Raw genomic sequence first — 24,937 nt, forward strand, 5'->3', positions numbered from 1 at the left:
ATTGAAAAACCAATATTACCTTCAGGAATGGCTGGATCTAAGTGCTCAAACCATTCCATCAGGAACCTCTCCATCTCTTGGCTCTGTACTCCCACATGTGGGCTTCCTTCTAGACAAGCCCTCATGTAGCAAGGTTGCCATCTAGCAAATCTCAGCTTACATTCTATGAGCTTAGCAATTCTTACAGGAAAAGAGTGAAAAATCCAAGGGCTAACTCACTGGAGCAACTTGGGTTACATACTGGCCCAGTTGCTGCACCTGGAAGGAAATCTAGCCTTTGTACGATAAAAAGGAAATAGATATTGAGAGACTGAAATAACAACGTCATTTACAGTAAATCTGGCAGAGGGGCGGGTGCAGTGGCCAACACTTTGGTAAGCTGAGGCAGGAGGATCCTTTGAACCCCGGAGTTGGAGACCAGATTGGGCAACACATTGAAACTCTGTTTCTACAAAAAACCTTTTTTTTTTTTGAGATGGAGTCATGTTCTGTCACCCAGGCTGGACTGCAATGGCGCGATCTTGGATCTCTGCAACCTCTGCCTCCCAGGTTCAAGCCATTCTCCTGCCTTAGCCTCCCAAGTAGCTGGGATTACAGGCGTCTGCACACAAGCCAGGCTAACTTTACTATTTTTTTTTAGAGATGGGGTTTCACCGTGTTGACCAGGCTGGTCTCGAACTCCTGACCTCAAGTAATCCACCCACCTTGGCCTCCCAAAGTGCTGTGATTTCAGGCATAAGCTATCATGCCCAGCCTTGAACAATTTTTTAATAATCAGCTGGGCATGGTGGCTCACATCTGTAGTCCCAGCTACTCAGGAGGCTGAAGCAGGAGGATTGCTTGAGCTAGGAGGTTGAGGATGCGGTGAGCTGTGATCTTGCCACCGCACTCTAGCCTGGGCAAGGGAGTAAGACCTTGTCTCAAAAAAAAAAAAAAAAAAATTTAGTGAAGGCCAAGAATCTGCATCTAAGGCTCCCAGCTCCAAGGTTCAGACACCAGGAGATAGAGGGCTGTGCTTCCAGATGCAGTTGATAAGTGGGTAGCCTTTGTTCCCCAGCTAAACCTCACCTCCACCACAGCTGCCTGCATGACCCATCCTTTCTTTGAGTCTCCATCCCTTTGTGTATAAGATGAGCTGATGACAACAACTTTGGAGGATGGCTAAGAGGACAAGAAGAACCCAGTAGAGGACCTGGAGGGAGGGAGGCCCCTCTCAGAGCCTCAGTTTCTCTTATCTGTAAAATGGGTACAACATAACATGAGAAGTTGGTTCTATGGCGCATGTCTAGAGGGAGGAATGCTTCCCTCTTTACGTGGGCCCATTTCCTGGCCTGCAGGCGGCGACTGTGCCACCCTGCTGAAGAATATCGGAGCGCTGCCAGTAGAGATGGCCCGCATGTACTTTGCCGAGACGGTGCTAGCGCTGGAGTATTTGCACAACTATGGCATCGTGCACCGCGACCTCAAGCCTGACAAGTGAGCTTTGATCTTTCCCATCACTCCCTCTCTGCCCCTCGGGAGGCCAGGAGGCAGAATAGACGGGCCTCATCCCTGAGACCCTGCCTGTGCCTACAGCCTCCTTATCACCTCCATGGGTCACATCAAGCTCACGGATTTCGGCCTCTCCAAGATGGGGCTCATGAGCCTCACCACCAACTTATATGAAGGCCACATTGAGAAGGATGCCCGGGAGTTCCTGGACAAACAGGTGTGTGTGCTGGCATGGGGGTCTCTGCGGGTGGAGTGACCCTGTAGGTGGACTACCTCGGGAACCCAGGGCCTGGTGGGGGGCACAGCTCTCCCTCGAGGGCCCTCCTGTGGCCAGGGTGTGGGCTGACAGCCTGCCCCCAGGTGTGTGGGACCCCAGAGTACATCGCGCCTGAGGTCATCCTGCGTCAAGGCTACGGCAAGCCAGTGGACTGGTGGGCCATGGGGATCATCCTCTACGAGTTCCTGGTGGGCTGTGTGCCCTTCTTCGGAGACACACCAGAGGAGCTATTTGGACAGGTCATCAGTGGTACGTGGCTTTGCAGCGCACAGGGGCAGGGTGTGGTGTGCGTGGAGAGATGGACAGGCCCAGGGTTCCAGGGACTTCAAAAGCCACCCCCCAGAGGATCGCTTGCACCCAGGAGGTCAAGGCTGCAGTGAGCCATGATCGTGCCACTGCACTCCAGCTGGGTGACACAGTGAGATCCTGTCTCCAAACAACAACAACAACAAAAACCGCCCCTAAGTTCCGTTTTGTTTTGCAGATGACATCCTGTGGCCCGAGGGGGATGAGGCCCTACCTACAGAGGCCCAACTCCTCATATCTAGCCTCCTACAGACCAACCCTCTGGTCAGGCTTGGGGCAGGTAAGTCTGCCATGCAGAGGAGCTGAGGGCCCACTGATAGAGAGCAGGACTCCAAAACCCCAGGCCCAGCCCGTGCTGTGGCCCCGGGGCGGAAGAAATGGGGGGCGGGGCTGGGCTGCTGGGTTGGCCATCAGCTGTGGCTGGAATTCCTTCCGTCCCAGGCGGCGCTTTTGAGGTGAAGCAGCACAGTTTCTTTCGAGACCTGGACTGGACAGGGCTGCTGAGGCAGAAGGCCGAGTTCATCCCCCACCTAGAGTCGGAAGATGACACTAGCTACTTTGACAGTGAGCTGGGACACCAGGCACGGCCTGGGTCGAGGGGTGGGATCCGGGAAGAGGGACCCTAGGGTAAGTAAAGCCTGGGATAGGGCCCGGCTAAGTACCAAGATGTGATGACTAGGTGCGAAGGTGGTATTTTGGTGGGGGCGGGGCCAAGTGGGGCGGGGCTGACGTAAGGGCGGGGCTCAGGCTGAAATATAGGTAAGAACCTGAGATTGGGGTAGGTGTGGGGCGTGGACTGGGGTGAGTTGTGAGTGTGGGCCTGGAACTGAACTAGAGAGAGGTACTAGCTCTCAGAATGGCCTGGGGTGATGCCAGGGTGCAGAGCACTGTAGGTGGGGCGTGGTCTCTTTGGAGGCGGGGCTAGACGGTGCCACTGAGAATGGGGCAAGGACCTTGCCTGGGAGCGGAGCCTAAATTAAATACACTAATGAGGCAGGGGCGTGGCCTGACCTGAAGACTTGTAAACCCGGCTTGAACCAGGACTGGGCTCCTGTGGGGATGTGATATGAGGAGGAAACCCGTACCCGCAGTCACAGCCCATACCCGCTCCCCAGCCCGCTCAGACAGGTATCACCACGTGAACTCCTATGACGAGGATGACACGACGGAGGAGGAGCCGGTGGAAATCCGCCAGTTCTCTTCCTGCTCTCCGCGCTTCAGCAAGGTGGGCCAAGGCTGGGTGTGGGACAGGGCGAGACCCCGGGAGGGATGGGGCTTGGAGAGACAGTGAGAAACAGGTTCCCTGGTGCCCAAGGTCTCAGGAGCAGGAAGTTATTGATGGGGCGGGAGTCTGGGAAGTGGTAAGGCCACGCGAGAGGCAGGTTCGGGAGTCTATGGGACGGGCCTTTGGCATTGAGTAGAATCTAACAGGAATCAGGACAGTCGTGCAGATTGAGGCCATAGTGGGGCGGGGCGGGATTCTGGGAAGTGGTAAGGCCACGTGAGAGGCAGGTTCGAGAGTCTATGGGACGGGCCTTTGGCATTGAGTAGAATCTAACAGGAATCAGGACAGTCGTGCAGATTGAGGCCATAGTGGGGCGGGGCTAGGTCTGGGTGGAGCGGGGTCAGGACGTGGGAATGAGGCCAGCAGTGAAGGCAGAGTAAAGCCCAGTGAAGTCTTGCTTTTATTTATTTATTTTTATTTTTCCTAATAACAGGCAGAGAAGCCATAGGCCTTGCTTTGAGAAGCAACTTGTAGAGGGGTGCAGGGCCTAGCCTGGGCTAAGGAGACATAAATTAAGGGGGTTGCCGGGAAGATGGGGCTGTGTAGAGAGCAGATTGGTCAGGGCATGGTAGGGGCAAAGTCTAGAATAAAACGCAGGGCCTAACTTTGTGGGGTGGGGCCTGAACTGAAGAATTGTAGGTTGGCGGATCATGCACAATTGGGCGGAGCCAGGCCTCGGAGGGTGGAGTGCCCTTTGCGGGGGATCCACTGCCAGGAAGCTGATTAGCTCCAGAGTGAAAGTGGAACCCGGGCTGGACTTGCCTCCCACCACCACCTACAGGTGTATAGCAGCATGGAGCAGCTGTCGCAGCACGAGCCCAAGACCCCAGTAGCAGCTGCAGGGAGCAGCAAGCGGGAGCCGAGCACCAAGGGCCCCGAGGAGAAGGTGGCCGGCAAGCGGGAGGGGCTGGGCGGCCTGACCCTGCGTGAGAAGACCTGGAGAGGGGGCTCTCCGGAGATGTGAGCAGGGGAATGGCGGAGTTTGGGGGCGGGGTTGAAGGGGGCGTGTCTTCCCTAACCACGCCCCCTCCGTGCAGCAAGCGATTCTCCGCGTCCGAGGCCAGTTTCCTGGAGGGAGAGGCCAGTCCCCCGTTGGGCGCCCGCCGCCGTTTCTCGGCGCTGCTGGAGCCCAGCCGCTTCAGCGCCCCCCTAGAGGACGAGGATGAGGCCCGGCTGCGCAGACCTCCCCGGCCCAGCTCCGACCCCCCGGGCTCCCTGGATACACGAGCCCCCAAAGAGGAGACTCAAGGAGAAGGCACCTCCAGCGCCGGGGACTCCGAGGCCAGTGAGTGCCCTATCGTGCTGCCGTCCCCAATCTTCCCCAATGTCCTACTGGTCATATAGTGAGCATCCCACGAGCCTGGTGCTGTTTATGAAAGATCTCAGGTACTATTCACATTGCAATTTGGGATTTTTTTTTTTTTTTTTTTTTTTTGAGACAGAGTCTCACTCCATCACCCAGGCTGGAGAGCAGTGGCGTGATCTCGGCTCACTGCAACCTCCACCTCCCAAGTTCAAGTGATTCTCGCATCTCAGCATCCTGAGTAGCTGGGATTACAGGTGCGTGCTGCCACCCCCGGCTAATTTTTGTATTTTGTTTTTTTGAGATGGCGTCTCGCTCTGTCGCCCAGGCTGGAGTGCAATGGCGTGATCTCAGCTCACTGCAACCTCCGCCTCCCGGGTTCAAGCGATTCTCCTGCCTCAGCCTCCTGAGTAGCTGGGACTACAGGCGCCCGCCACCACGCCCAGCTAATTTTTATACTTTTAATAGAGATGGGGTTTCACCATGTTGGCCAGGATGGTCTCGATCTCTTGACCGTGTGATTCACCCGCCTTGGCCTCCCAAAGTGATGGGATTAGAGGCGTGTGCCACCGCGCCCAGCCAATTTTTGTATTTTTTGTAGAGACGGGGTTTCATCATGTTGGCCAGGCTGGTCTCGACTCCTGACCTCAAGTGATCTGCCTTCTTTGGCTTACCAAAGTGCTGGGGTTACAGTCGTGAGCCACTGCGCCCAGCCCAATTTGGGATTCTTAACATTAGAAACACCCCAATGCCATGGTCAGTCAGTGATACAGACCGATACAGACTATGTCTCTATATAGAGGAGCAGTGCGGCATGCAGGTTACCTGCTCAGATGAAACTCACCATCCATCAGGGGTAAAAAGTGGGAAGAGCATTCCAGGCAGGGAAACAGCATGTGGGAAATCCCTGGCCTTGGACTGATTGCTAACACACCTGCTTTCTGTTGCAGCTGACCGCCCACGCCCAGGCGACCTCTGCCCACCCTCGAAGGATGGGGACGCATCAGGCCCAAGGGCTACCAATGACCTGGTTCTGCGCCGGGCGCGGCACCAGCAGATGTCAGGGGATGCGACAGTAGAGAAGAGGCCTTCTCGAACTGGGGGCAAAGTCATCAAATCAGCCTCAGCCACTGCCTTATCTGTCATGATTCCTGCAGGTAATGCTGGGCCCCACCTGGCAGGGGAGGGGCTGCCCCCCATTTGAGGCAGGACAGACCAATGAAAATGCTGCATTTTCCCTGTCCACCGTGATTGGCTCCAGGCTGGACCAATGAGAGGCTGCTCTGCCACTTCGACTTGGGAGGAGGGAGGAGCAGATACAGGGAGATGTATATCTTCTTGGTTCTGATTTCTGTCCATGGTTGTGTGTCTGTAGTGGACCCACATGGAAGCTCACCCCTTGCTAGTCCCATGTCTCCACGATCTCTGTCCTCCAACCCATCCTCACGGGACTCCTCACCCAGCCGGGACTACTCACCAGCTGTCAGTGGGCTCCGCTCCCCCATCACCATCCAGCGCTCGGGCAAGAAGTATGGCTTCACACTGCGTGCCATCCGTGTCTACATGGGTGACTCGGATGTCTATAGTGTCCACCACATTGTCTGGGTGAGTACTCACGGGTGGAGTCTCCATCACAGAGTGGAGGGTAGGGGGGAAAAGGCCCCTCCAGCTCAAACCAGTTAGCCTGGGTGAGACACCTCTGTGACCCTCTATGCCTCTTCCCTCTCTGAACCTGTTTCTTTTTTCTTTTACTTTTTTTATTTTAGGCGGAGTCTCACTCTGTCGCCAGGCTGGAGTGCAGTGGCACGATCTCGGCTCACTGCAACCTCCGCCTCCTGGGTTCAAGCCATTCTCCTGCCTTAACCTTCCGAGTAGCTGGGACTACAGACAGGCACGCGCTACCACGCCCAGCTAATTTTTGTATTTTTAGTAGGGACGGAGTTTCACCATGTTGGCTAAGATGGTCTCGATCTCTTGACTTCGTGATCCACCCACCTCGGCCTCCCAAAGTGCTGGAATTACAGGCATGAGCCACTGCGCCTGGCCAAGCCTGTTTCTTCATCTGCAAAATAAGGAGAATAGGCCAGGCGCAGTGGCTCAGGCCTGTAATCCCAGCACTTCGGAAGGCAGAGGTGGGCAGATCACTGGAGGTCAGGAGTTCCAGACTAGCCTGGCCAATATGGTGAAACCCCATTTCTATTAAAAATACAAAAATTGGGCCGGGCGCTGTGGCTCACGCCTGTAATCCCGGCACTTTGGGAGGCCGAGGCGGGTGGATCACGAGGTCAGGAGACGGAGACCATCCTGGCTAACATGGTGAAACCCCGTCTCTACTAAAAATACAAAAAATTAGCCAGGCATGGTGGTGGGCGCCTGTAGTCCCAGCTACTTGGGAGGCTGAGGCAAGAGAATCGCTTGAACCCAGGAGGCGGAGCTTGCAGTGAGCCGAGATTGCACCACTGTACTCTAGCCTGGGCAACAGAGCAAGACTCCGTCTCAAAAAAAACAAACAACAACAACAACAACAACAACAAAAGCTGGCCAGGCGCAGTGGCTCACGCCTGTAATCCCGGCACTTTGGGAGGCCGAGGGTGGATCACGAGGTCAGGAGTTCGAGACCAGCCTGACCAACATGGCGAAACCCCATCTCTACTAAAAATACAAAAAAAATTAGCCAGGCGTGGTGGCGGATGCCTGTAATCCCAGCTACTCAGGAGGCTGAGACAGGAGAATCGCGTGAACCCGGGAGGCAGAGCTTGCAGTGAGCCGACATTGCGCCACTGCACTCCAGCCTGGGTGACACAGCGAGAGACTCCGTCTCAAAAAAAAAAAAAAAAAAAAAAAAAAAATTAGCCGGAGGTAGTGGTGCATGCCTATAATCCCAGCTACTTGGGAGGCTGAGGCAGGAGAATCGCTTGAACCTGGGAGGCGGGTGTTGCAGTGAGCCAGGATTGCGCCACAGCACTCCAGCCTGGGTGACAGAGTGAGACTCCGTCCAAAAAAAAAAAAAAAAAAGGTGGGGGGAGGAATAATTACTATTTCACAAGGTGTTATGAGGATTCTAATGCATGCAGAGCTAAGTGTCCTGCATATAAGTTTAAGAGGTTTCCTTGTTACCAATCCCACTAACCCTGTCCCTATGGGGTGCTCTTTTCCCAGCACGTGGAGGAAGGAGGCCCAGCCCAGGAGGCAGGACTCTGTGCTGGGGACCTCATCACCCACGTGAATGGGGAGCCTGTGCATGGCATGGTGCATCCTGAGGTCGTGGAGCTGATCCTTAAGGTGAGTGCAGGGAAGGAGGCACCCTGAGGGGAGGGTGAGGGAGACCTGAGCAGCCCCTAGCAGAGCATTTTCCCCCATTCTTCCCCCAGAGTGGCAACAAGGTAGCAGTGACCACAACACCCTTTGAAAATACCTCTATCCGCATTGGTCCCGCAAGGCGCAGCAGCTACAAGGCTAAAATGGCTCGGAGGAACAAGCGACCCTCCACCAAGGAGGGCCAGGAGAGGTGGGCACAGCCATAAACAGCCTGGTCTTTGAGCAGTGGGTGGAACTCAGGCAGGAGGGGCACAGATGAGGATGGAGAAGGGAAGCGCACGGGAAAGGTGGCGGGAACAAGTGACCAACAAGCAAAGGGAAGAGGACAATTAAGAGGGGCTGCGGGCTGGGCGCGGTGGCTCATGCCTGTAATCCCAGCACTTTGGGAGGTCGAGGCAGGCAGATCACGAGGTCAGGAGTTCGAGACCAGCCTGGCCAATATGTTGAAACCCCGTCTCTACTAAAAATACAAATATTAGCCTGGCATGGTGGCGCTTGCCTGTAGTCCCAGCTACTTAGGAGTCTGAGGCAGAAAAATCCCTTGAACCCAGGAGGTGAATGTTGCAGTGAGCCAAGATTGTGCCACTGCACTCCAGCCTGGGCGACAGAGTGAGACTCTGTCTCAAACAAACAAAAAAAGAGGGGCTGGGATGACTCACGCCTGTAATCACAGCACTTTGGGAGGCTGAGGCAGAAAGATCACTTGAGCCCAGGAGTCAAGATTAGGGACAACATAGAGAGACCCCGTCTCTACAAAAAGTTTTAAAAACTAGCTGGGTTTGGTGGCACACACCTGTGGTCTCAGCTACTCAGAGGCTGAAGTTGGAGGATTGCTTGAGCCTGGGAGGTCAAGGCTGCAGTGAGCTATGATCTCACCACTGCAGTCCAGCTGTGACAACAGAGCTAGATTCTGTCTAAAAAAAAAAAAAAAAAAAAAAAAAAAAGAGGGGCCGTAAAAGTGGAAGGAGCCAAGAATGGAAGCTGTGCCAAGTTTCTAGGATCAGAGAAAAGCATTGTAGGAGGGTCTTGCACATATAGGCAGGCCCAGGAGATGTGAACTGGAAAGGGAGATGTCCAGAGACAGAGGGGGTCCAGGAGATGGTCCTATCCTGTTAGATGTATTTAGACAGAACTGGGAAAGGCTAGAATAAGAAATGTCTATCTGGGCCAGGCGCGGTGGCTCACGCTTGTAATCCCAGCACTTTGGGAGGCCGAGGCGGGTGGATCACGAGGTCAGGAGATCGAGACCACGGTGAAACCCCGTCTCTACTAAAAATACAATAAAATTAGCCGGGCATGGTGGCAGGCGCCTGTAGTCCCAGCTACTCGGAGAGGCTGAGGCAGGAGAATGGCGTGAACCCAGGAGGCGGAGCTTGCAGTGAGCCAAGATCGCGCCCCTGCACTCCAGCCTGGGCGACAGAGCGAGACTCCCTCTCAAAAAAAAAAAAAAAAAAAAAAAGAAATGTCTATCTGGAATGAGCATGCCAGGCAAGGTTCAGCCAACTGAAATCCTATCTTCCCTTATAGATAGGAGGAGCTAGGTGGGTGGGACCAGAAGAGTATTCTGTTTTGATCAGTGAGTTTGGCCCAGACAAGTACAGGGATTTGGGTGAGAGGAGCCAGATGGGGTTGAGTTAAATACATTTCTTCCCGCTCTTATAGGTGGGTTGTAGTGGAAGAGGAGGGACTAGAGGCAAGTGGGACTAAGTTGGTTTTGTTTGGATGTGTTTCTAGCCTGGACTGGGAGTGGCCAAAAGGTTGGGCGGGACCTGAAGTGGGAGGAGGGAGGAGCCAAGCAGCACTGAGTTAAGGGAAGTTCTGTCTTGATGGGTGGGTTGTAGTGCAAGACGGAGGGACTAGAGGGGTGGGCAGGACTAGAAGAGGTTGTTTTTGGCCGGGCGAGGTGGTTCACGACTGTAATCCCAGCACTTTGGGAGGCCGAGGCAGGTGGATCACCTGAGGTCAGGAATTCGAGACCAGCCTGACCAACATGGTGAAACCCCATCTCTACTAAAAATACAAAAATTAGATGGGAGTGTTGGCTCACTCCTGTAGTCCCACCTACTCAGGAGGCTACTCACGAGGCTGAAGCACGATAATCGCTTGAACCCGGGAGGTAGAGGTTGCAGTGAGCTGAGATCGTGCCATTGCACTCCAGCCTGGGCGACAAGAGTGAACTTCGTCTCAAAAAAAAAAAAAAAAAGTTCGTTTTGTTTGGATGAGTGTTTGTAGCCAGAATTGGGAGTGGCCTAAAGTTGGGCGGGGCCTGAAGTAGGAGGAGCTAAAGGAAGTTCTATCTTTATAGGTGCGTTGTAGTGGAAGAGGGAGGAGCTAGAGAGGTGGGCGGGGCAGAATAGGTTGGTTTTGTTTGGATGCTTGTTTCTAGCTTGGACTAGGAGTGGCCAAAGGGGGTGGGTGGGGACTGAAGTGGGAGGAGCCAAGCAGCACCGAGCTACAGGAAGTTCTTTGTCTTGATAGGTGGGTTGTAACTGGAGAGGGAAGGGCCAGAAGGGGTGGGTGGTCACCGTTGTGAGGCCGTGAAATGGGAGGAGCCCTGAGCTCTGGCGTCCAGGTCAAGGAGGCTTGGCCCCCTCCGTGTCCCGCAGCAAGAAGCGCAGCTCCCTTTTCCGGAAGATCACGAAGCAGTCGAACCTGCTGCATACTAGCCGCTCGCTGTCGTCGCTGAATCGCTCGCTGTCATCCAGCGATAGTCTCCCGGGCTCACCTACGCACGGGCTGCCGGCGCGCTCGCCCACGCACAGCTACCGCTCCACGCCTGACTCCGCCTACCTAGGTATTACCTCCTGCACCTGCGCGGGGACCAAGCAGCGCGGGGTGGCCTGGCTGGTGCTCGGGCTGTACTCACTCGCTTCACCTCCTGTCTCCCGCAGGCGCCTCATCCCAGAGCAGCTCCCCAGCATCGAGCACGCCCAACTCGCCTGCGTCGTCGGCGTCGCACCACATTCGGCCCAGCACGCTGCACGGACTGTCGCCAAAGCTCCATCGCCAGTACCGCTCTGCGAGATGCAAGTCGGCCGGCAACATCCCTCTGTCGCCGCTGGCACACACACCGTCCCCCACGCAGGCGTCACCGCCGCCACTGCCGGGCCACACGGTGGGCAGCTCGCACACTACGCAGAGCTTCCCGGCCAAGCTGCACTCATCGCCTCCCGTCGTGCGCCCGCGCCCCAAGAGTGCCGAGCCCCCTCGTTCGCCGCTCCTCAAGCGCGTGCAGTCGGCTGAGAAGCTGGGAGCCTCTTTGAGTGCGGACAAGAAGGGCGCGCTGCGCAAACACAGCCTCGAGGTGGGCCACCCGGATTTCCGCAAGGACTTCCATGGCGAGCTGGCGCTGCATAGCCTTGCGGAGTCCGACGGTGAGACGCCCCCAGTCGAGGGCCCTGGCGCGCCCCGGCAGGTCGCTGTCCGCCGCCTGGGCCGACAGGAGTCACCTTTGAGCCTGGGCGCGGACCCGTTGCTGCCCGAGGGTGCCTCCAGGCCACCAGTGTCAAGCAAGGAGAAGGAATCCCCGGGGGGCGCCGAGGCGTGCACCCCACCCCGCGCGACGACCCCTGGTGGCCGGACCCTGGAGCGGGACGTCGGCTGCACGCGGCATCAGAGCGTGCAGACGGAGGATGGCACTGGCGGGATGGCCAGGGCTGTGGCCAAGGCGGCGCTGAGCCCGGTGCAGGAACACGAGACCGGCCGGCGCAGCAGCTCTGGCGAGGCGGGCACGCCCCTGGTACCCATTGTCGTAGAGCCTGCGCGGCCCGGGGCTAAGGCTGTGGTGCCTCCGCCTCTGGGCACGGACTCCAAGGGGTTGCAGGAACCCGCACCCCTGGCGCCTTCCGTGCCCGAGGCCCCCCGGGGCCGGGAGCGCTGGGTGTTGGAGGTGGTGGAGGAGCGCACCACGCTGAGCGGGCCTCGCTCCAAGCCCGCCTCCCCAAAGCTCTCCCCGGAGCCCCAGACACCCTCCTTAGCCCCAGGGAAGTGCAGTGCACCCAGCAGTGCAGCGACCCCAGTCCCACCCGCATCCCTCTTGGGCTCGGGCACCAAGCCTGAATTGGGGCTGACCTCCCGGTGCCCTGCTGAAGCTGTGCCCCCAGCAGGCCTGACCAAAAAAGGAGTGTCCAGTCCCGCACCCCCGGGACCATAGCCAAGGAGGGCATCGGCCCCGCGCTGTACAGCCGCCTGTATACATATGTACACATATAAATAAAGTGCGTCCGTGCTGCGTGAGTTTTCTGGGGCTCACTCCTCTCCAGGCAAGGCGAGACAGCACACGACCCTACCCCCATGCCCAGGTGTTTTTTGGGAGGTGGGATTCCAGTTCTGGTTACCATGGAGAGTGGAGGGAATTTTTGATAGACACCTCTTGTGGTCCCACTTCTGGTCTCACCTCTGCACCAACTGCCCCCAAACCTTTAGGGGGAGAATTGATGCTGCGATGCTCTTGTGTCCCAGTGCCCACCTGAAGAAAAGGTTAACAGCCTCGTCCACCAATTTCCATTTATTTACTCCTCAACAATCCTGATGGCAGGTATTATGTTTCCCATTTTGCAGACAGGTAGACTGTGTCACAGACCGGTTAAGGCACACAATCAAGGTCATACAGCTAGGAAGGGGATGAACTGGGATTCAAAATCAAGTCCAAAGTGGTTCCTGAGCCCTTAGGTTTTCTTTTTCTTTTTTCTTTTTTTTTTTTTTTTGATACGGAGTCTCATTCTGTCACCCAGGCTGAAGTGCCGTGGCGTTATCTCAGCTCACAACAACCTCTGCCTCCCGAGTTCAAGTGATTCTGCTGCCTCAGCCTCCCGAGTAGCTGGGACCACAGACGCATGCCACCATGCCTGGCTAATTTTTAAATATTTTTAATGGATATGGGTTTTTACCATGTTGGCCAGGCTGGTCTCGAACTCCTGACATCAAGTGATCCGCCCATCTCAGCCTCCCAAAGTGCTGGGGTTACAGATGTGAGCCACTGTGCCCGCCCGCCACCCCCCCCCCTTTTTTTTTTTTTTGAAACAGTCTTGCTATGTGACCCAGGTTGGTGTAATCATTGTTCACTGTGACCATGATCTCCCTGGTTCAATCGATCCTCTGGCTTCAGTGGCTGGGACTACAGGCATTTATCACCACGCCCAGCTAACTTTTTTTTAAGTTCTAGTAGAGATGTGGTCTCACTATGTAGCCCAGGCTGGTCTCGAATTCCTGAGTTCAAGTGATCCTCCCTCCTTGGCTTTCCAAAGCGCTGGCATTACATACGTGAGCCACTGCACCTGGCCATAAGGGTTAGCTCTTATAAGCTCTGCTGGACTTCCTGGCCATGCCATTACAGGGCTGGTAGTTCTTCACCAGTGGTTGGAAGGCCTTCCAGAGGGCTGGTAGCTGGGCACACAGTGTGCCCCCACCCCGTTGCTCCTCTCCCTGGTTCCGATTCATGTCACCCACGCAGGTCCAGGGCCCTTTTGGGGACACGCACCATTTGGAGTGGTCCTCTGTGCTGTTGAAGCTTGGGCCGGCTGGTCCAGGGAAAGCTATCTGGTTCACATTAAGAACCTGCCAGATATCCGAGCAGTTAGAGGGCAGGATGCCTATAGTTTTGTGCCAGAACTGGACCTGCAGGTTGGTACCAAGGGCTGCCGCCAACCAGCCGGAGTACAGGTCTGCAAAGGATGGAGAGAGGGCACAGGTAGGGTCAGGGCCACTGCTAGGGAGTCCCTCGTCCACTTCTCCTCTCTCAGCTCAGTTTCCATATTTCCTTTTTTTTTTTTTTGACATGGAATCTTGCTCTGTCGCCCAGGCTAGAGTGTATTGGTGCAATCTAGGCTCATTGCAACCTCTGCCTCCGAGGTTCAAGTGATTCTCCTGCCTCAGCCTCCTGAGTAGCTGGGACTACAGGCATGCACAACCACACCCGGCTAATTTTTTAATAAAGAGGGGTTTCACCATGTTGGCCAGGCTGGTCTCAAACTCCTGACCCTGTAATCAGCCGGCACCCTCCACCACGCCCAGCTAATTTTTGTATTTTTAGTAGAGATGGAGTTTCACCATGTTGGCCAGACTGGTCTTGAACTCCTGGGCTCAAGTGATCCACCCGCCTCTGTCTCCCAAAATGTTGGGATTACAGGGAAGCCACCGTGTCTGGCCCTAAGTGTTTTTAATTAATTAACTTATTTATTTTGAGACTGGGTCTCATTCTGACGCCCCAGCTGGAGTGCAGTGGCAGGATCACAACTCACTTGCAGCCTCAACCTCCTGGGCTCAAGCTATTCTCCCACCTCAGCCTCCTGAGTAGTGGGTACTACACGTGTGTGCCACTATACCCCACTAATTAAATTTTTTTTGTAGAGATGGGGTCCCGCTATGTTGCCCAGGCTGGTCTCAAACTCCTGGGCTCAAGCGATCCTCCTGCCTCGACTGGGATTACAGGTGTGAGCCACTGTGCCTGGCCTATTTATTTGTATTTATTTATTTATTTTGAGACAGAGTCTCACTCTGTCACCCAGGCTGGAGTACAGTGGCACAATCTTGGCTCACTTCAAGCTCCACCTTCCAGGTTCATGCCATTCTCCTGCCTCAGCCTCCCGAGTAACTGGGACTACAGGCGCCCGCCACCATGCCCGGCTAATTTTTGTACTTTTAGTAGAGACAGAGTTTCACCATGTTAGCCAGGATGGTCTGGATCTCCTGACCTCATGATCTGCCCGCGTCGGCCTCCCAAAGTGCTGGGATTACAGGCATGAGCCACTGCACCCAGCCTATTTATTTATTTTTAAATAAAGACAGGGTCTTGCTCTGTCGTCCAGGCTGGAGTGCAGTAGAGTCACCATAGCTCACTGCGGTCTGAAACTCTGGGTTCAATTTATCCTCCTGCCTCAGCCTCCCAAGTGCCTGGCTAATTTTTTTTTTTTTTTTTTTTTTTTTTTTGAGACGGAGTCTCGCTCTGTCACCCAGGCTGGAGTGCAGTGGCGCAATCTCGGCTCACTGCAAGCTCCGCCTCCCGGGTTCACGCCATTCTCCTGCCTCAGCCTCTCCGAGTAGCTGGGACTACAGGCGCCCGCCACTACGCCCGGCTAATTTTTTGTATTTTTAGTAGAGACGGGGTTTCACCGTGGTCTCGATCTCCTGACCTCGTGATCCGCCCGCCTCGGCCTCCCAAAGTGCTGGGATTACAAGCGTGAGCCACCGCGCCCGGCCGAGCCTGGCTAATTTTTAATTTTGTAGAGATGAGGTCTTGCTATGTTGCCCAGGCTTGTCTTGGACACCTGTCTTCAAATGATCCTCCTGCCTCAGCCTCCCAGGTAACTGGGATTACAGGAGTGAGGCACCACCTCTGTTGCCCAAATGACTTACATGCACCACTTCATTCACAGTTTTTTAAGTAGATGTCAGTATCCCCATTTTTCAGATGAGTAGACCAAGGCTCAGGTGAAATTATACATCACACAGCCAGAATCCAGGGTTTGAACCCAGGTCTGTTCACTGATCATGTGATTATAGCTCCCAAACGGACCTGGTCTCTACCCCTGACTCGAACTCAGCCATGGCCACACCAGTCACCCCGTCTGCAGAGAAGGAGCTCTCCAACCCTCAACCTTGAGACTCACCATCTCCAAATTTGCTGAACTTGGCAAAGCTCTGGAAAACAGCCCCGGCCTGGGATGTGAGTGTGATGCTGCTGTTCCAGGGTTCGTGGCTAACGTGGTGGCCCTTGACCACATTCTCCAAGTTGGGGAATTCCTGGGCAAAGATCCCTTCCAGCTGGTAGTTATAGACCTGGGGGTAGGTGTAGGTCAGCTGCTTGCCTGGAGGACAAGGGGAGGAGGAAATGCAAGATCGTTCCAGGTTCTGGTCAGTAAACCCAGGACTTATCCTGTGTCCCTGACTCCACTCACCAATCTTCGAGAATTGAGCGAAGGGAAAAGACACACAGAGCAGGGTCTGCCCGTAGGTACAGGCGCTATGAGGCCAGCTGTATGCAGCAGAGGAGGCCGGTGGAGGGAAGTTAGGTACACTGTGGATCAGCCAGAAGCCCCCATCGTGGTCGAAGAGCAGGACACCTGCACCAAAAGAAGGCATTAGAGGAGGTTGGGCGCAGTGGCTTACACCTGTAATCCCAGCACTTTGGGAGACCGAGACAGACAGATCACCTGAGGTCAGGAGTTAGAAATCAGCCTGGCCAACATGGTGAAACCCCATCTCTACTAAAAATACAAAAATTAGGCCGGGCGTGGTGGCTCACGCCTGTAATCCCAGCACTTTAGGTGGCCGAGGCAGGTGGATCATGAGGTCAGGAGATCGAGACCATCCTGGCTAACACGGTGAAACCCTGTCTGTACTAAAAATATAAAAAATTAGCCGGGCATGGTGGTGGGCGCCTGTAGTCCCAGCTACTCGGGAGGCTGAGGCAGGAGAATGGCATTAACCCGGGAGGCGGAGGTTGCAGTGAGCGGAGATGGTGCCACTGCACTCCAGCTTGGGCGACAGAGCGAGGCTCCATTTCAAAAAAAAAGAACAAAAATTAGCTGGGCATGGTGGTGGACGCCTGTAATCCCAGCTACTCAGTAGTCTGAGGCAGGAGAATCGCTTGAACCTGGGAGGCGGAGGTTGCAGTGAGCTGAGATCCACCACTGCACTCCAGCCTGGGCCACAGAGCAAAATTTCATCTCAAACATAAGTAAGTAAGTAAGTAAATAAATAAATAAGTAAATACATAAATAAAAATTTAAAAAAAGAAGGCAGGCCCCGCGCAGTGTAATCCCAGCACTTTGGGAAGCCGAGGAGGGCAGATCACCTGAGGTTGGGGGTTCAAGACCAGCCTGGCCAACATGGAGAAACCTCATCTCTACTAAAAATACATTAGCCAGGCATGGTGGCGCATGCCTGTAATCCCAGCTACTAGGGAGGCTGATGCAGGAGAATCGCTTGAACCCAGGAGGCGGAGGTTGCGGTGAGCCGAGATTGCACCATTGCACTCCAGCCTGGGTAACAAGAGCAAAACTCCTTCTCAAAAAAAAAAAAAAAAAAAAAGGCAATAAAAAAAAAAAAAAAAAAAAAAAGGCAATTAGAGGGTATTGCTCTAGGCCTCCCAGCAAGCTCTTCTGCAACCAGGAACACCCTCAGTTTGCAGCAGGGCTTAGAGAGCGTGCCAGCAGTGTTAGAACCACAGCTGAGCTCAGTTTGCAGCGGGGCTTAGAGAGCGTGCCAGCAGTGTTAGAACCACAGCTGAGCTCAGTGTGCAGCGGGGCTTAGAGAGCGTGCCAGCAGTGTTAGAACCACAGCTGAGCTCAGTTTTTGCAGGCATAAACTCTTATAGTCCAGAATAATGCCAAGATTAATATAAGGTAAGGAAACAGGCCAGGTGTGGCGGCTCATGCCGGTAATTGCAGCACATTAAGAGGCCAAGGTGGGTGGATTGCTTGAACCAGGACTTCGAGACCAGCCTGGGCAACATGGCAAAACCCCACTCTACAAAAATACAAAAAGTAGGCCAGGTATGGTGGCTCACGCCTGTAATCCCAGCACTTTGGGAGGCCGAGGCAGGTGGATCATCTGAGGTCAGGAGTTCAAGATCAGCCTGTCCAACCTGGTAAAACCCCATCTCTACTAAAAAATACAAAATTTAGCCAGGCGTGGTGGTGCACACCTGTAATCCCAACTACTCCAGAGGCTGAGGCAGAAGAATCGCTTGAACTGGGGAGACAGAGATTGCAGTGAGCTGAGATTGTGCCACCGAACTCCAGCCTGGGTGATGGAGAGAGAGTGTCGCAAAAAAAAAAAAAAAAAAAAAAAAAAGCCAGGCATGGTGGGGGGTACCGGCAGGCCCAGTACTTGGGAGGCTGAGGTAGGAGGATCAGCTGAGCCCTGAGAGGTCAAGGCTGCAGTGAGCTGTGATACTGCACTCCAGCCTAGGTGACTCTGGGTGAGACCTTGTCTAAAAGAAAATAAAATGGGGGAAATAGATGCCCAAGGTCTGACAGGGGAGATCTCCCACCCTACTATGGAGGTCAGGGGTTAGCTTGGAAAAATGCATAGGAACTCGGCTGAGCAGAGTGGCTCATTCCTGTAATCCCAGCAGTTTGGGAGGCCAAGGCGGGTATATCACTTGAGGTAGATCACAGGAGTTCGAGACCAGCCTGACCAACATGGTGAAACCTCGTCTGTACTAAAAATATAAAAATTAGCCTGGTGTGGCGGCACGCCTTTAATATCAGCTACTTGGGAGGCTGAGACAGGAGAATTACTTCAACCCCAGAGGCAGAGATTGCAGTGAGCCAAGATTGTGCCACTGCACTCCAGCTTGGGTGACAGAGCGAATTCCCACCGTCTCAAAAACAAAGAAAAAAAAAGTTGGGGGGAATAGATGCCCAGGGTCTGACAGTGCAGATCTCCCTGACCACCCCATGCACGTCAGGGGTTAGCTTGGAAAAATGGGACCCGAGTCTCTCCCCAGCCCCCAATCCAGGCCTCACCCTTCGTGTGCCCACGCATGGAAGAGTCCTGAGCCTTGCTGGGTTGAGGCGGTTGGTCATTGTAGAGCAGGAAGGCGAGCTGGGGGCGGATAAACGGAGGCAACGTGAAACTCCTCCCAGGCAGGGCGGCCCTAGAGTTTCGCCCCTATTTGGCCCGGGGCCCCCTTCACCTGGCTGGTGTTGCTCCGGTACAGCGGCTGCAGGCTCCGGCCCACGGCCCCCTCCGGGCTGTTGATGAGTCCCCTGCCGTCCCGCCAGCCTCCGGAGCTCTCGTCCAGATACTTGTACTGCAGCCCTCTCTGCGCCGCCTCCCCGGACCCTCTAAGAGCTGGCAGCTTGTAGACCACGAACCTGGAGGTCGGAGAATGCACAGAAATAGGAGAGAGGGAAGAGAAGGCACCCCAGGGTTCCCCGAGGAGGTAGCCATCCCGGTCGAGTGACCCCCGCCGGACCCCGGGGCGATGGTAGGCCCCTTGCTGCTCACTCACCAGTCTACAGGCTGCCCGGAGTCCCCGTAGCAGGTCAGGGCCCCGGCGGGGACGCACAGCAGCGCTGTCAGCAGCAGCGGGATCATCGCTGCTATAGGGCTGAGATCCAGGAATCTGTGTCGGGACTGCGGGGCGCTGGGTTACAACAGAGGCCAGGACTGGCACCTGGCGCCTTTCACTTCCCTAAACTTGCCTGGGAACCTGGGCGGGGACATCACGAGGGTAGAGACTCCTCCCCCGAGACGCGACGCTGCGTTTTGGAGAGGCAAAAGGCAGCCCAGAGTCTGCCCAGACCACGCCCACGACGGGTCCGGCGCTCCAGCGTCTCCTGGAGCCTGGCCACCGTTCCTTTTCGTGGTAGCTAATCCCAGCCCACACTCTTCTGTCTGACCCAACTCCTGCCCGGGTTTCTGGATCAGGCACAAGTTTGATTTTATTTTTGATTCCAGCCCTACAACCTGGGTCCAACTCTTGTGACCTTTGTTCTTCTTCCTTTTTTTTTTTTTTAAGACGGAGTTTCACTCTTGTCGCCCAGGCTGGAGTGCAACAGCACGATCTCGGTTCACTGCAACCTCCACCTTCCTGATTAAAGCGATTATCCTGCCTCAGCCTCCCGAGTAGCTGGGATTACAGGCGCCCGACACCACGCCCGGCTAATTTTTGTAGCTTTAGTAGAGACGGGGTTTTTCCCTGTTGACTAGCTGGTGTCGAACTCCTGACCTCGTGATCCACCAGCCTCGGCCCCCGAAAGTGCCGAGATTACAGAAGTGAGCCACCGCGCCCCTTAAGAAGCGTTTGCGTTACAGTGGATCTTCCCCTTTTTCTTTCTTTTTTTTTTTTTTTTTTTCCGGACAATATCTTGCTCTGTTGCCCAGGCCGGAGTGCAGTGGCGCAATCTTGGCTCACTGCAACCTCTGCCTCCCCAGCTCAAGTGATCCTCTCACCTCAGCCTCCCGAGTAGCTGGGATCACAGGCACATGCCACTATGCCCAGCTAATTTTTGTAGTTTTTTTGGAAACGCGATTTCACTATGTGGCTCAGGCTCAACTCCTGAGCTCAAGGGATCCACCTGCCTTGCCTCCCAAAGTGCTGGGATTATAGGCATGTAATCCACCCCACCCAGACTCCCCTTTTTCATTCTGCACGTTTTCTCCAGGATCCCTTGAGCTAGCAAAGAGGTGACTGTACGTTTGTTTTTTGCCGTTTTGAGACAGGATAATGGTTTCTCACCCAGGCTAGAATGCAGTTCTAGCTGTTCACGGTTCACTGCAGCCTCAACCTACTGGGATCAAGAGATCCTCCAAGGTAGCTGGTACTACAGGCCTGTGCCACCACACCCAGATAATTGTTCATTGCAGAGATGAGGGTCTCACTACGTTGCCCAGGCTGCTCTGGAACTCCTGGGTTCAAGTGATTCTCCTACCTCAGCCTCAAAGGATCATGGCAGGGCAAAGGGCTATGGGAATCTGAGTACTGGCTTGAAACTGCCTTTGCAAAAATTATGACAGAAAATTATGTCAATGAAAGAGCTCTGACCTAATCAACTCCATCTTGCCTTTAATCTCCAAACTGCCCTTACTTGGTCATTCCTGGGTGTGGGGCCAAGCTAACTTTTTTTTTTTTTTTGACATGTTGTCTCACTCTGTCGCCCAGGCTGGAGTCCAGTGGTGTCATCTCAACTCACTGCAACATCCGCCTCCTAGGTTCAAGCGATCCTCCTGCCTCAGCTTCCTGAGTAGCTGGGGTTACAGGCATGTGCCACATGCCCAGCTAATTTTTGTATTTTTGGCAGAGACTAGGTTTTGCCATTTTTGGTAGAGATGGGGTTTCACCTTGGGGCTCAGGCTGGTGTCGAACTCCTGGGTTCAAGTGATCTGCCTGCCTCAGCCTGCCAAATTGCTGGGATTAAAGAGGGAGCCACCATGCCCGGTCCCAAGCTAATTTTGGGAGGAATTTAGTTTATAGCTTAAATGATAATAGCCCTTCCCCAGACTAAACTGCCTTTGTAGAAATAATGAAAGGGCACTGGGTTAGGAGGATGAAAGGAGCCTGAATTCTGCTAAAATGTAGTCGTAGTAGTTAAATTATGACCAGCCATTATTTCGGCCGGGTGCAGTGCCTCACGCGTGTAATCCCAGCACTTTGAGAGGCCGAGGCCGGTGGATTACCTGAGGTCAGGATTTCGAAACCAGCCTGGCCAACATTTCGAAACCCTGTCTCTTTTAAAAATACAAAAACTAGCCGGGCGTGGTGGCATGTGCCTGTAATCCCAGCTACCTGGTAGGCTGACACAGGAGAATCACTTGAACCCAGGAGGCAGAGGTTGCAGTGAGCAGAGATGGCACCACTGCACTCCAGCCTGGGCGAGAGCAAGACTCCGTCTCAAAAACAAAAACAAAGATGGTCAGCCATTATTCTGGAGGTCACAAGGTTTGCAACTTCCCTAGTTATTTCTGCAAATAACATGACTATTGCAAAACCTAACACTGGCCTTTTTAGATGTCTTTTTAGGCTTTTTGCATATCTGACAACTGGATGACTCCACCCAGACTAGCGACTCTATGGTCCCCACCCAGAAGCCGACTCAGCAACTGTTTTCCACAGCCCCAGGATTGCATCAAGGCGCCCATTCCCTAGCCCTCCTGCCCACCAAACTGTTCTTGAATAACCCTAGCCTCTGAATTTTCAGGGAGGCTGATTCAAGTAATAAAACTCCGATCTCCCATTTAGCTGGCTGTATGTGGATTAAACTCTTTCTCTATTGCAATCCCTCTGTCTTGATAAATTGGCTCTATCTGGACAGTGGGCAAGATGAACCCCCTGGGCATTCATAGGCTGTGGACTCTTAACTGCAGGGAGATGTTTGCTGTCAATGTCCGCAGGGTTCAAGGCAGAAGACAAGGACGGTGTAGCCTGAACTGGGCGGGAAAAGAGAGGACAGCAAGGCCTGCAGTGCCTAAGGGGGCTTGTTGGAGTTGAGGGGTGTCACTGTAGTTTAGGAGATGAGGGTGTGTAAGGCCCTCTAATATGACCTCTAGGTTTACAGCCTCCTGCCATCTTCCAGCCTCCAAAACCCAAAAATTCAGGCCAACGCTTAAGCTTTATCTGGGAGGGGCATTTTTATAGGACCCATAACCATTGACAGTTAATATCAGCCACAATCAGGGACCTTCAGGAGCCGCTTTCTAGACCCAGGGTCTCTGGGAAGCCTCATCCCACACCCTCTCCTGCTGTCCAGGGCCATCTGGGAGCTGGTCTGAGTGTCCACTGAGTCCGTTTATTTGGCGATCTGTCTCACTGGGTTTGCATGACAGTTTGGACATCTCTGTGTGGCTCCCTGTGGCTGAAGGCTTGTCGGATTTTCCGTAAGAGGCTCCCCCAGGGCTGTCTATGGGTCCGTGTTTGGTATTGGGTAGATCTTTGGGACCGCGAGTCCAGGAGAGGGTCCATTCGTGGGAAAGCCACCCAGCATTGTGTCACGCGCGTCCGTGTGAAGAGACCACCAGACAGGCTTCTTGTCCCATCCCCAGTCCTCAGGAGAGTCCAAGTGCCAGGGCAGGGCTCAAAGGTGGCGCTTCATGTGCAAGGCCAGGTGGTCAGAGCGCGAAAAAGCACGTGGGCAGAGCTGGCAACGGAAGGGGCGCTGCCCCGTGTGTTTCCGGTAGTGGCGGGTCAGCTCGTCCGAGCGTGCGAATCTCCAGCCGCAGCCTTCCCACGTGCAGGCGTATGGCTTCTCCCCTAGGGGACAAGGAAGCCATAAGCGCCACTGTCAGCCCAGTCATGTCCCCGGGTCCCCTGCATCTGGCCACACCCCTTTACTCAGCCTGGGCTAGGACTAGGATAAACAAAGTGAGGCCCCTAGGGCACAAAATTGAAAGAGGCACTCACTCTCAGAGGCCAGCCAAGACCAAGTCCCGCCCTCTGCAACCCTTCTTCCCCGTAACTACAGCGAGTGCCACGCCCTTTCTCATGTCCAGGTCCCGCCCCCTCACCTGTGTGCGTGCGCAGATGCGCCTTCAGGTGGGAGCTCTTGGTGTAGCTCTTGCCGCAACCCGGGTGCGCGCACGTGTGCGCTGCCTGCCTCTTGCGCGCCCACGAACGTCGGCCGCGCTTGGATGGCGCGGCCTCGGCTGTCACACCTGGATCCTCTGCAGTCCCCCCGAGTCCAGTGCCCACCGTCCCGGGTCCCAAACAACTCAGGAAGGACGGGGACGTGGCGGGACCGGACCCGGGTCCCTGGAGCCCGCGGAAGAGCTGGAAGTGCCCTTGGTACTGAGGCGCCGGGTACATCGCGGGGTACCCGGACAGCAGCCCGTAGGGGGCGCCCGACGCCGCAGGCACTGAAAGCCCGGTCCGCGGGAAGTAGCCGCCCGAGGAGCCGGTGCCGGGCCCCGGGTACAGCGGTTGCAGCGCCAGCGCCTTGGGCTCGGGGGCCGGGGCTGGAGCCAGGGCTGGGCCCACGAAGGCGTCGGGAGCCGGGGCTCGCAGGGCAGGGCGCACCCAACCCGAGTGATCCTCCGAACCCAAGAGCCCAGCCATCAGCCCCGGGCCGCCAGCATATGCGCCCAGAGTCTCCGGCGGCGGCGGATATTGCGCCCCGGGGGCCTCGCTGGGCGCCAGAGCGCAGGTCTGGGGCGCGCCACCCGGCTCCGAGCCCGAGAAGTTGGTGAGGAGGAGATCCAGGTCCCAGGTGGCGTCCGCGCCCCTCTCATCGTCCTCCTCCTCCCCGGGCTGGTCCTCAGACTTCACGTGGAGGGGCGGCTCCGTGGGGTCAGGGGGACCCGGGCCCATGTCCTGCGCCTCTTCGGAGCGCCACCACTGCGGGAGGGAGCAGGCAGCTCGAGGTTCGGTGGACACTGGGGTGCCCTGCCCAGGGACATCGCGGGCTGGACACTCTGACGCAGAGGCTTTGGAAAGGGGTCTTGTTTGCCTGTCTGTCTGTCCCACTTCCCCAACACTGCCCCTCTAGCCGCCCCTCTCCCCCCTCCCCCCCCCCCCCCCCCCCCCCCCCCCCCCCCCCCCCCCCCCCCCCCCCCCCCCCCCCCAGCTCCAGGGACAGAAGCCGATCAGGTCTGGCTGGAGACAGGAGATAAGACTTCCACTATCTGGAACCACACTCGGGGATGGGGGAAGGCGTAGCAGAGCTGCTGGAGATGGAAAACTGGCGGAGGGGGAGAGGATGCGAGCCTTGACTTAGTTTCCCCCCAGAACATCCCTCTCCTTCCCTGTCTCCCAAAACAAGATTAATTCCGAAATTTTGGATGTCCCCCAGACACATTCATCATTTCCCGCTGTTATCTGGTAGACTGTCTGTGAGCCTAGATCTGGTTCCTTTTTTTTTTTTTCTTGAGATGGGGTCTTACTCTTTTGCCCAGGCTGGAATGCAGTGGTGCAGCTCACTGTATCCTTACTCTCCTGGGCTCTAATGATCCTCCTGCATCAGCCTACAGAGTACCTCGGACTACAGGCACACGCCCCCATGCCTGGCTAATGTTTTTGTTATTTTTTGTAGAGATAGGGTTTCACCATGTTGCCCAGGCTACCTTCGTTTTCTATTACCGAAATAGATCACTTAGAACCTCAAACCCCTAGACCACCCTCCTCACCCCCTGCCAGACTAAGCTGAGATCCCCTCACCTGGACTGAGTGTTCCTCAGTCCTGGTTAAATCTCTTGATTTCAGGTCAAGATGCAGGTCTGGACCCTGCTGGTCTGTGACTGTGGCCTTGGATTCCAGCCAGCCCACCTAGACCCCACCTTCTAGGCCCCACCTTGAGGAAGTCATCCTGTGTGTCCGGGAAGGGACCCAGGGCGGTCAGTGTGCTGATGGAGGGCAAGGCGGTCTCGGCTGTGGCCATGGCTGGCTGGTGCCCACCCTGGGCCTCAAGCCTCCTCTTCCTCGGCTGCCTCGTGAACTCTGAGGCTGTGATAGCCCCTTCGAGGGCTCCTCTCTGCCCTTAGCTGATTGGCTGCAGCCTCTGATAAGGCGAGGCGAGGC

The 24,937-nt window shown here is 55.3% G+C and overlaps 3 protein-coding genes across 5 annotated transcripts in view; 1 reads left to right on the forward strand and 2 right to left on the reverse strand.

Annotated features, from left to right (window-relative positions):
- MAST1 (microtubule associated serine/threonine kinase 1) overlaps positions 1 to 12,216 on the forward strand; it is a 47,943-nt gene extending 35,727 nt beyond the window's left edge. For all 3 annotated transcript variants that reach the window (XM_032169841.2, XM_032169842.2, XM_032169840.2), the window contains 14 exons: positions 1,338 to 1,476; positions 1,576 to 1,708; positions 1,852 to 2,017; positions 2,253 to 2,354; positions 2,516 to 2,638; positions 3,190 to 3,299; positions 4,141 to 4,319; positions 4,397 to 4,644; positions 5,613 to 5,819; positions 6,038 to 6,267; positions 7,822 to 7,944; positions 8,034 to 8,170; positions 10,587 to 10,774; positions 10,872 to 12,216. In XM_032169841.2, the coding sequence (XP_032025732.1) occupies positions 1,338 to 1,476; positions 1,576 to 1,708; positions 1,852 to 2,017; positions 2,253 to 2,354; positions 2,516 to 2,638; positions 3,190 to 3,299; positions 4,141 to 4,319; positions 4,397 to 4,644; positions 5,613 to 5,819; positions 6,038 to 6,267; positions 7,822 to 7,944; positions 8,034 to 8,170; positions 10,587 to 10,774; positions 10,872 to 12,133 (3,347 nt within the window). In that variant the 3' untranslated portion in view covers positions 12,134 to 12,216. The remainder of the gene's footprint in view (positions 1 to 1,337; positions 1,477 to 1,575; positions 1,709 to 1,851; positions 2,018 to 2,252; positions 2,355 to 2,515; positions 2,639 to 3,189; positions 3,300 to 4,140; positions 4,320 to 4,396; positions 4,645 to 5,612; positions 5,820 to 6,037; positions 6,268 to 7,821; positions 7,945 to 8,033; positions 8,171 to 10,586; positions 10,775 to 10,871) is intronic.
- A 190-nt stretch (positions 12,217 to 12,406) lies between these two features.
- Positions 12,407 to 19,142, reverse strand: DNASE2 (deoxyribonuclease 2, lysosomal). The gene is made up of 6 exons (XM_032169844.2): positions 18,941 to 19,142; positions 18,623 to 18,803; positions 18,453 to 18,531; positions 15,876 to 16,040; positions 15,588 to 15,785; positions 12,407 to 13,643 (listed from the first exon to the last, which is right to left on the reverse strand). The coding sequence occupies exons 1-6, from the start codon at positions 19,024 to 19,026 to the stop codon at positions 13,270 to 13,272; spliced, it is 1,083 nt and encodes a 360-aa protein (XP_032025735.1). The 5' UTR covers positions 19,027 to 19,142; the 3' UTR covers positions 12,407 to 13,269.
- Positions 19,143 to 22,040: 2,898 nt separating this feature from the next.
- KLF1 (KLF transcription factor 1) lies at positions 22,041 to 24,797 on the reverse strand. The gene is made up of 3 exons (XM_032169856.2): positions 24,711 to 24,797; positions 22,933 to 23,758; positions 22,041 to 22,678 (listed from the first exon to the last, which is right to left on the reverse strand). Exons 1-3 carry the CDS (start codon positions 24,795 to 24,797, stop codon positions 22,503 to 22,505), a joined length of 1,089 nt encoding a protein of 362 aa, XP_032025747.1. The 3' UTR covers positions 22,041 to 22,502.
- Positions 24,798 to 24,937: the final 140 nt, after the last annotated feature.

This window comes from Hylobates moloch, unplaced genomic scaffold, assembly GCF_009828535.3.
Source record: "Hylobates moloch isolate HMO894 unplaced genomic scaffold, HMol_V3 SCAFFOLD_12, whole genome shotgun sequence".
NCBI lineage: Eukaryota > Metazoa > Chordata > Mammalia > Primates > Hylobatidae > Hylobates > Hylobates moloch.

Excerpts from the sequence above, each read along its gene's own strand:
- KLF1 (XM_032169856.2), bottom strand. The coding sequence starts at position 24,797 with ATGGCCACAGCCGAGACCGCCTTGCCCTCCATCAGCACACTGACCGCC. Across the intron at positions 23,759-24,710 it reads CACAGGATGACTTCCTCAAG|TGGTGGCGCTCCGAAGAGGC; the intron begins GTGGGGCCTAGA and ends TCCCTCCCGCAG. Across the intron at positions 22,679-22,932 it reads GCATCTGCGCACGCACACAG|GGGAGAAGCCATACGCCTGC; the intron begins GTGAGGGGGCGG and ends CTTGTCCCCTAG.
- DNASE2 (XM_032169844.2), bottom strand. The coding sequence starts at position 19,026 with ATGATCCCGCTGCTGCTGACAGCGCTGCTGTGCGTCCCCGCCGGGGCC. Across the intron at positions 18,532-18,622 it reads ACCGGAGCAACACCAGCCAG|CTCGCCTTCCTGCTCTACAA; the intron begins GTGAAGGGGGCC and ends ATCCGCCCCCAG. Across the intron at positions 13,644-15,587 it reads GTTCAGCAAATTTGGAGATG|ACCTGTACTCCGGCTGGTTG; the intron begins GTGAGTCTCAAG and ends CATCCTTTGCAG.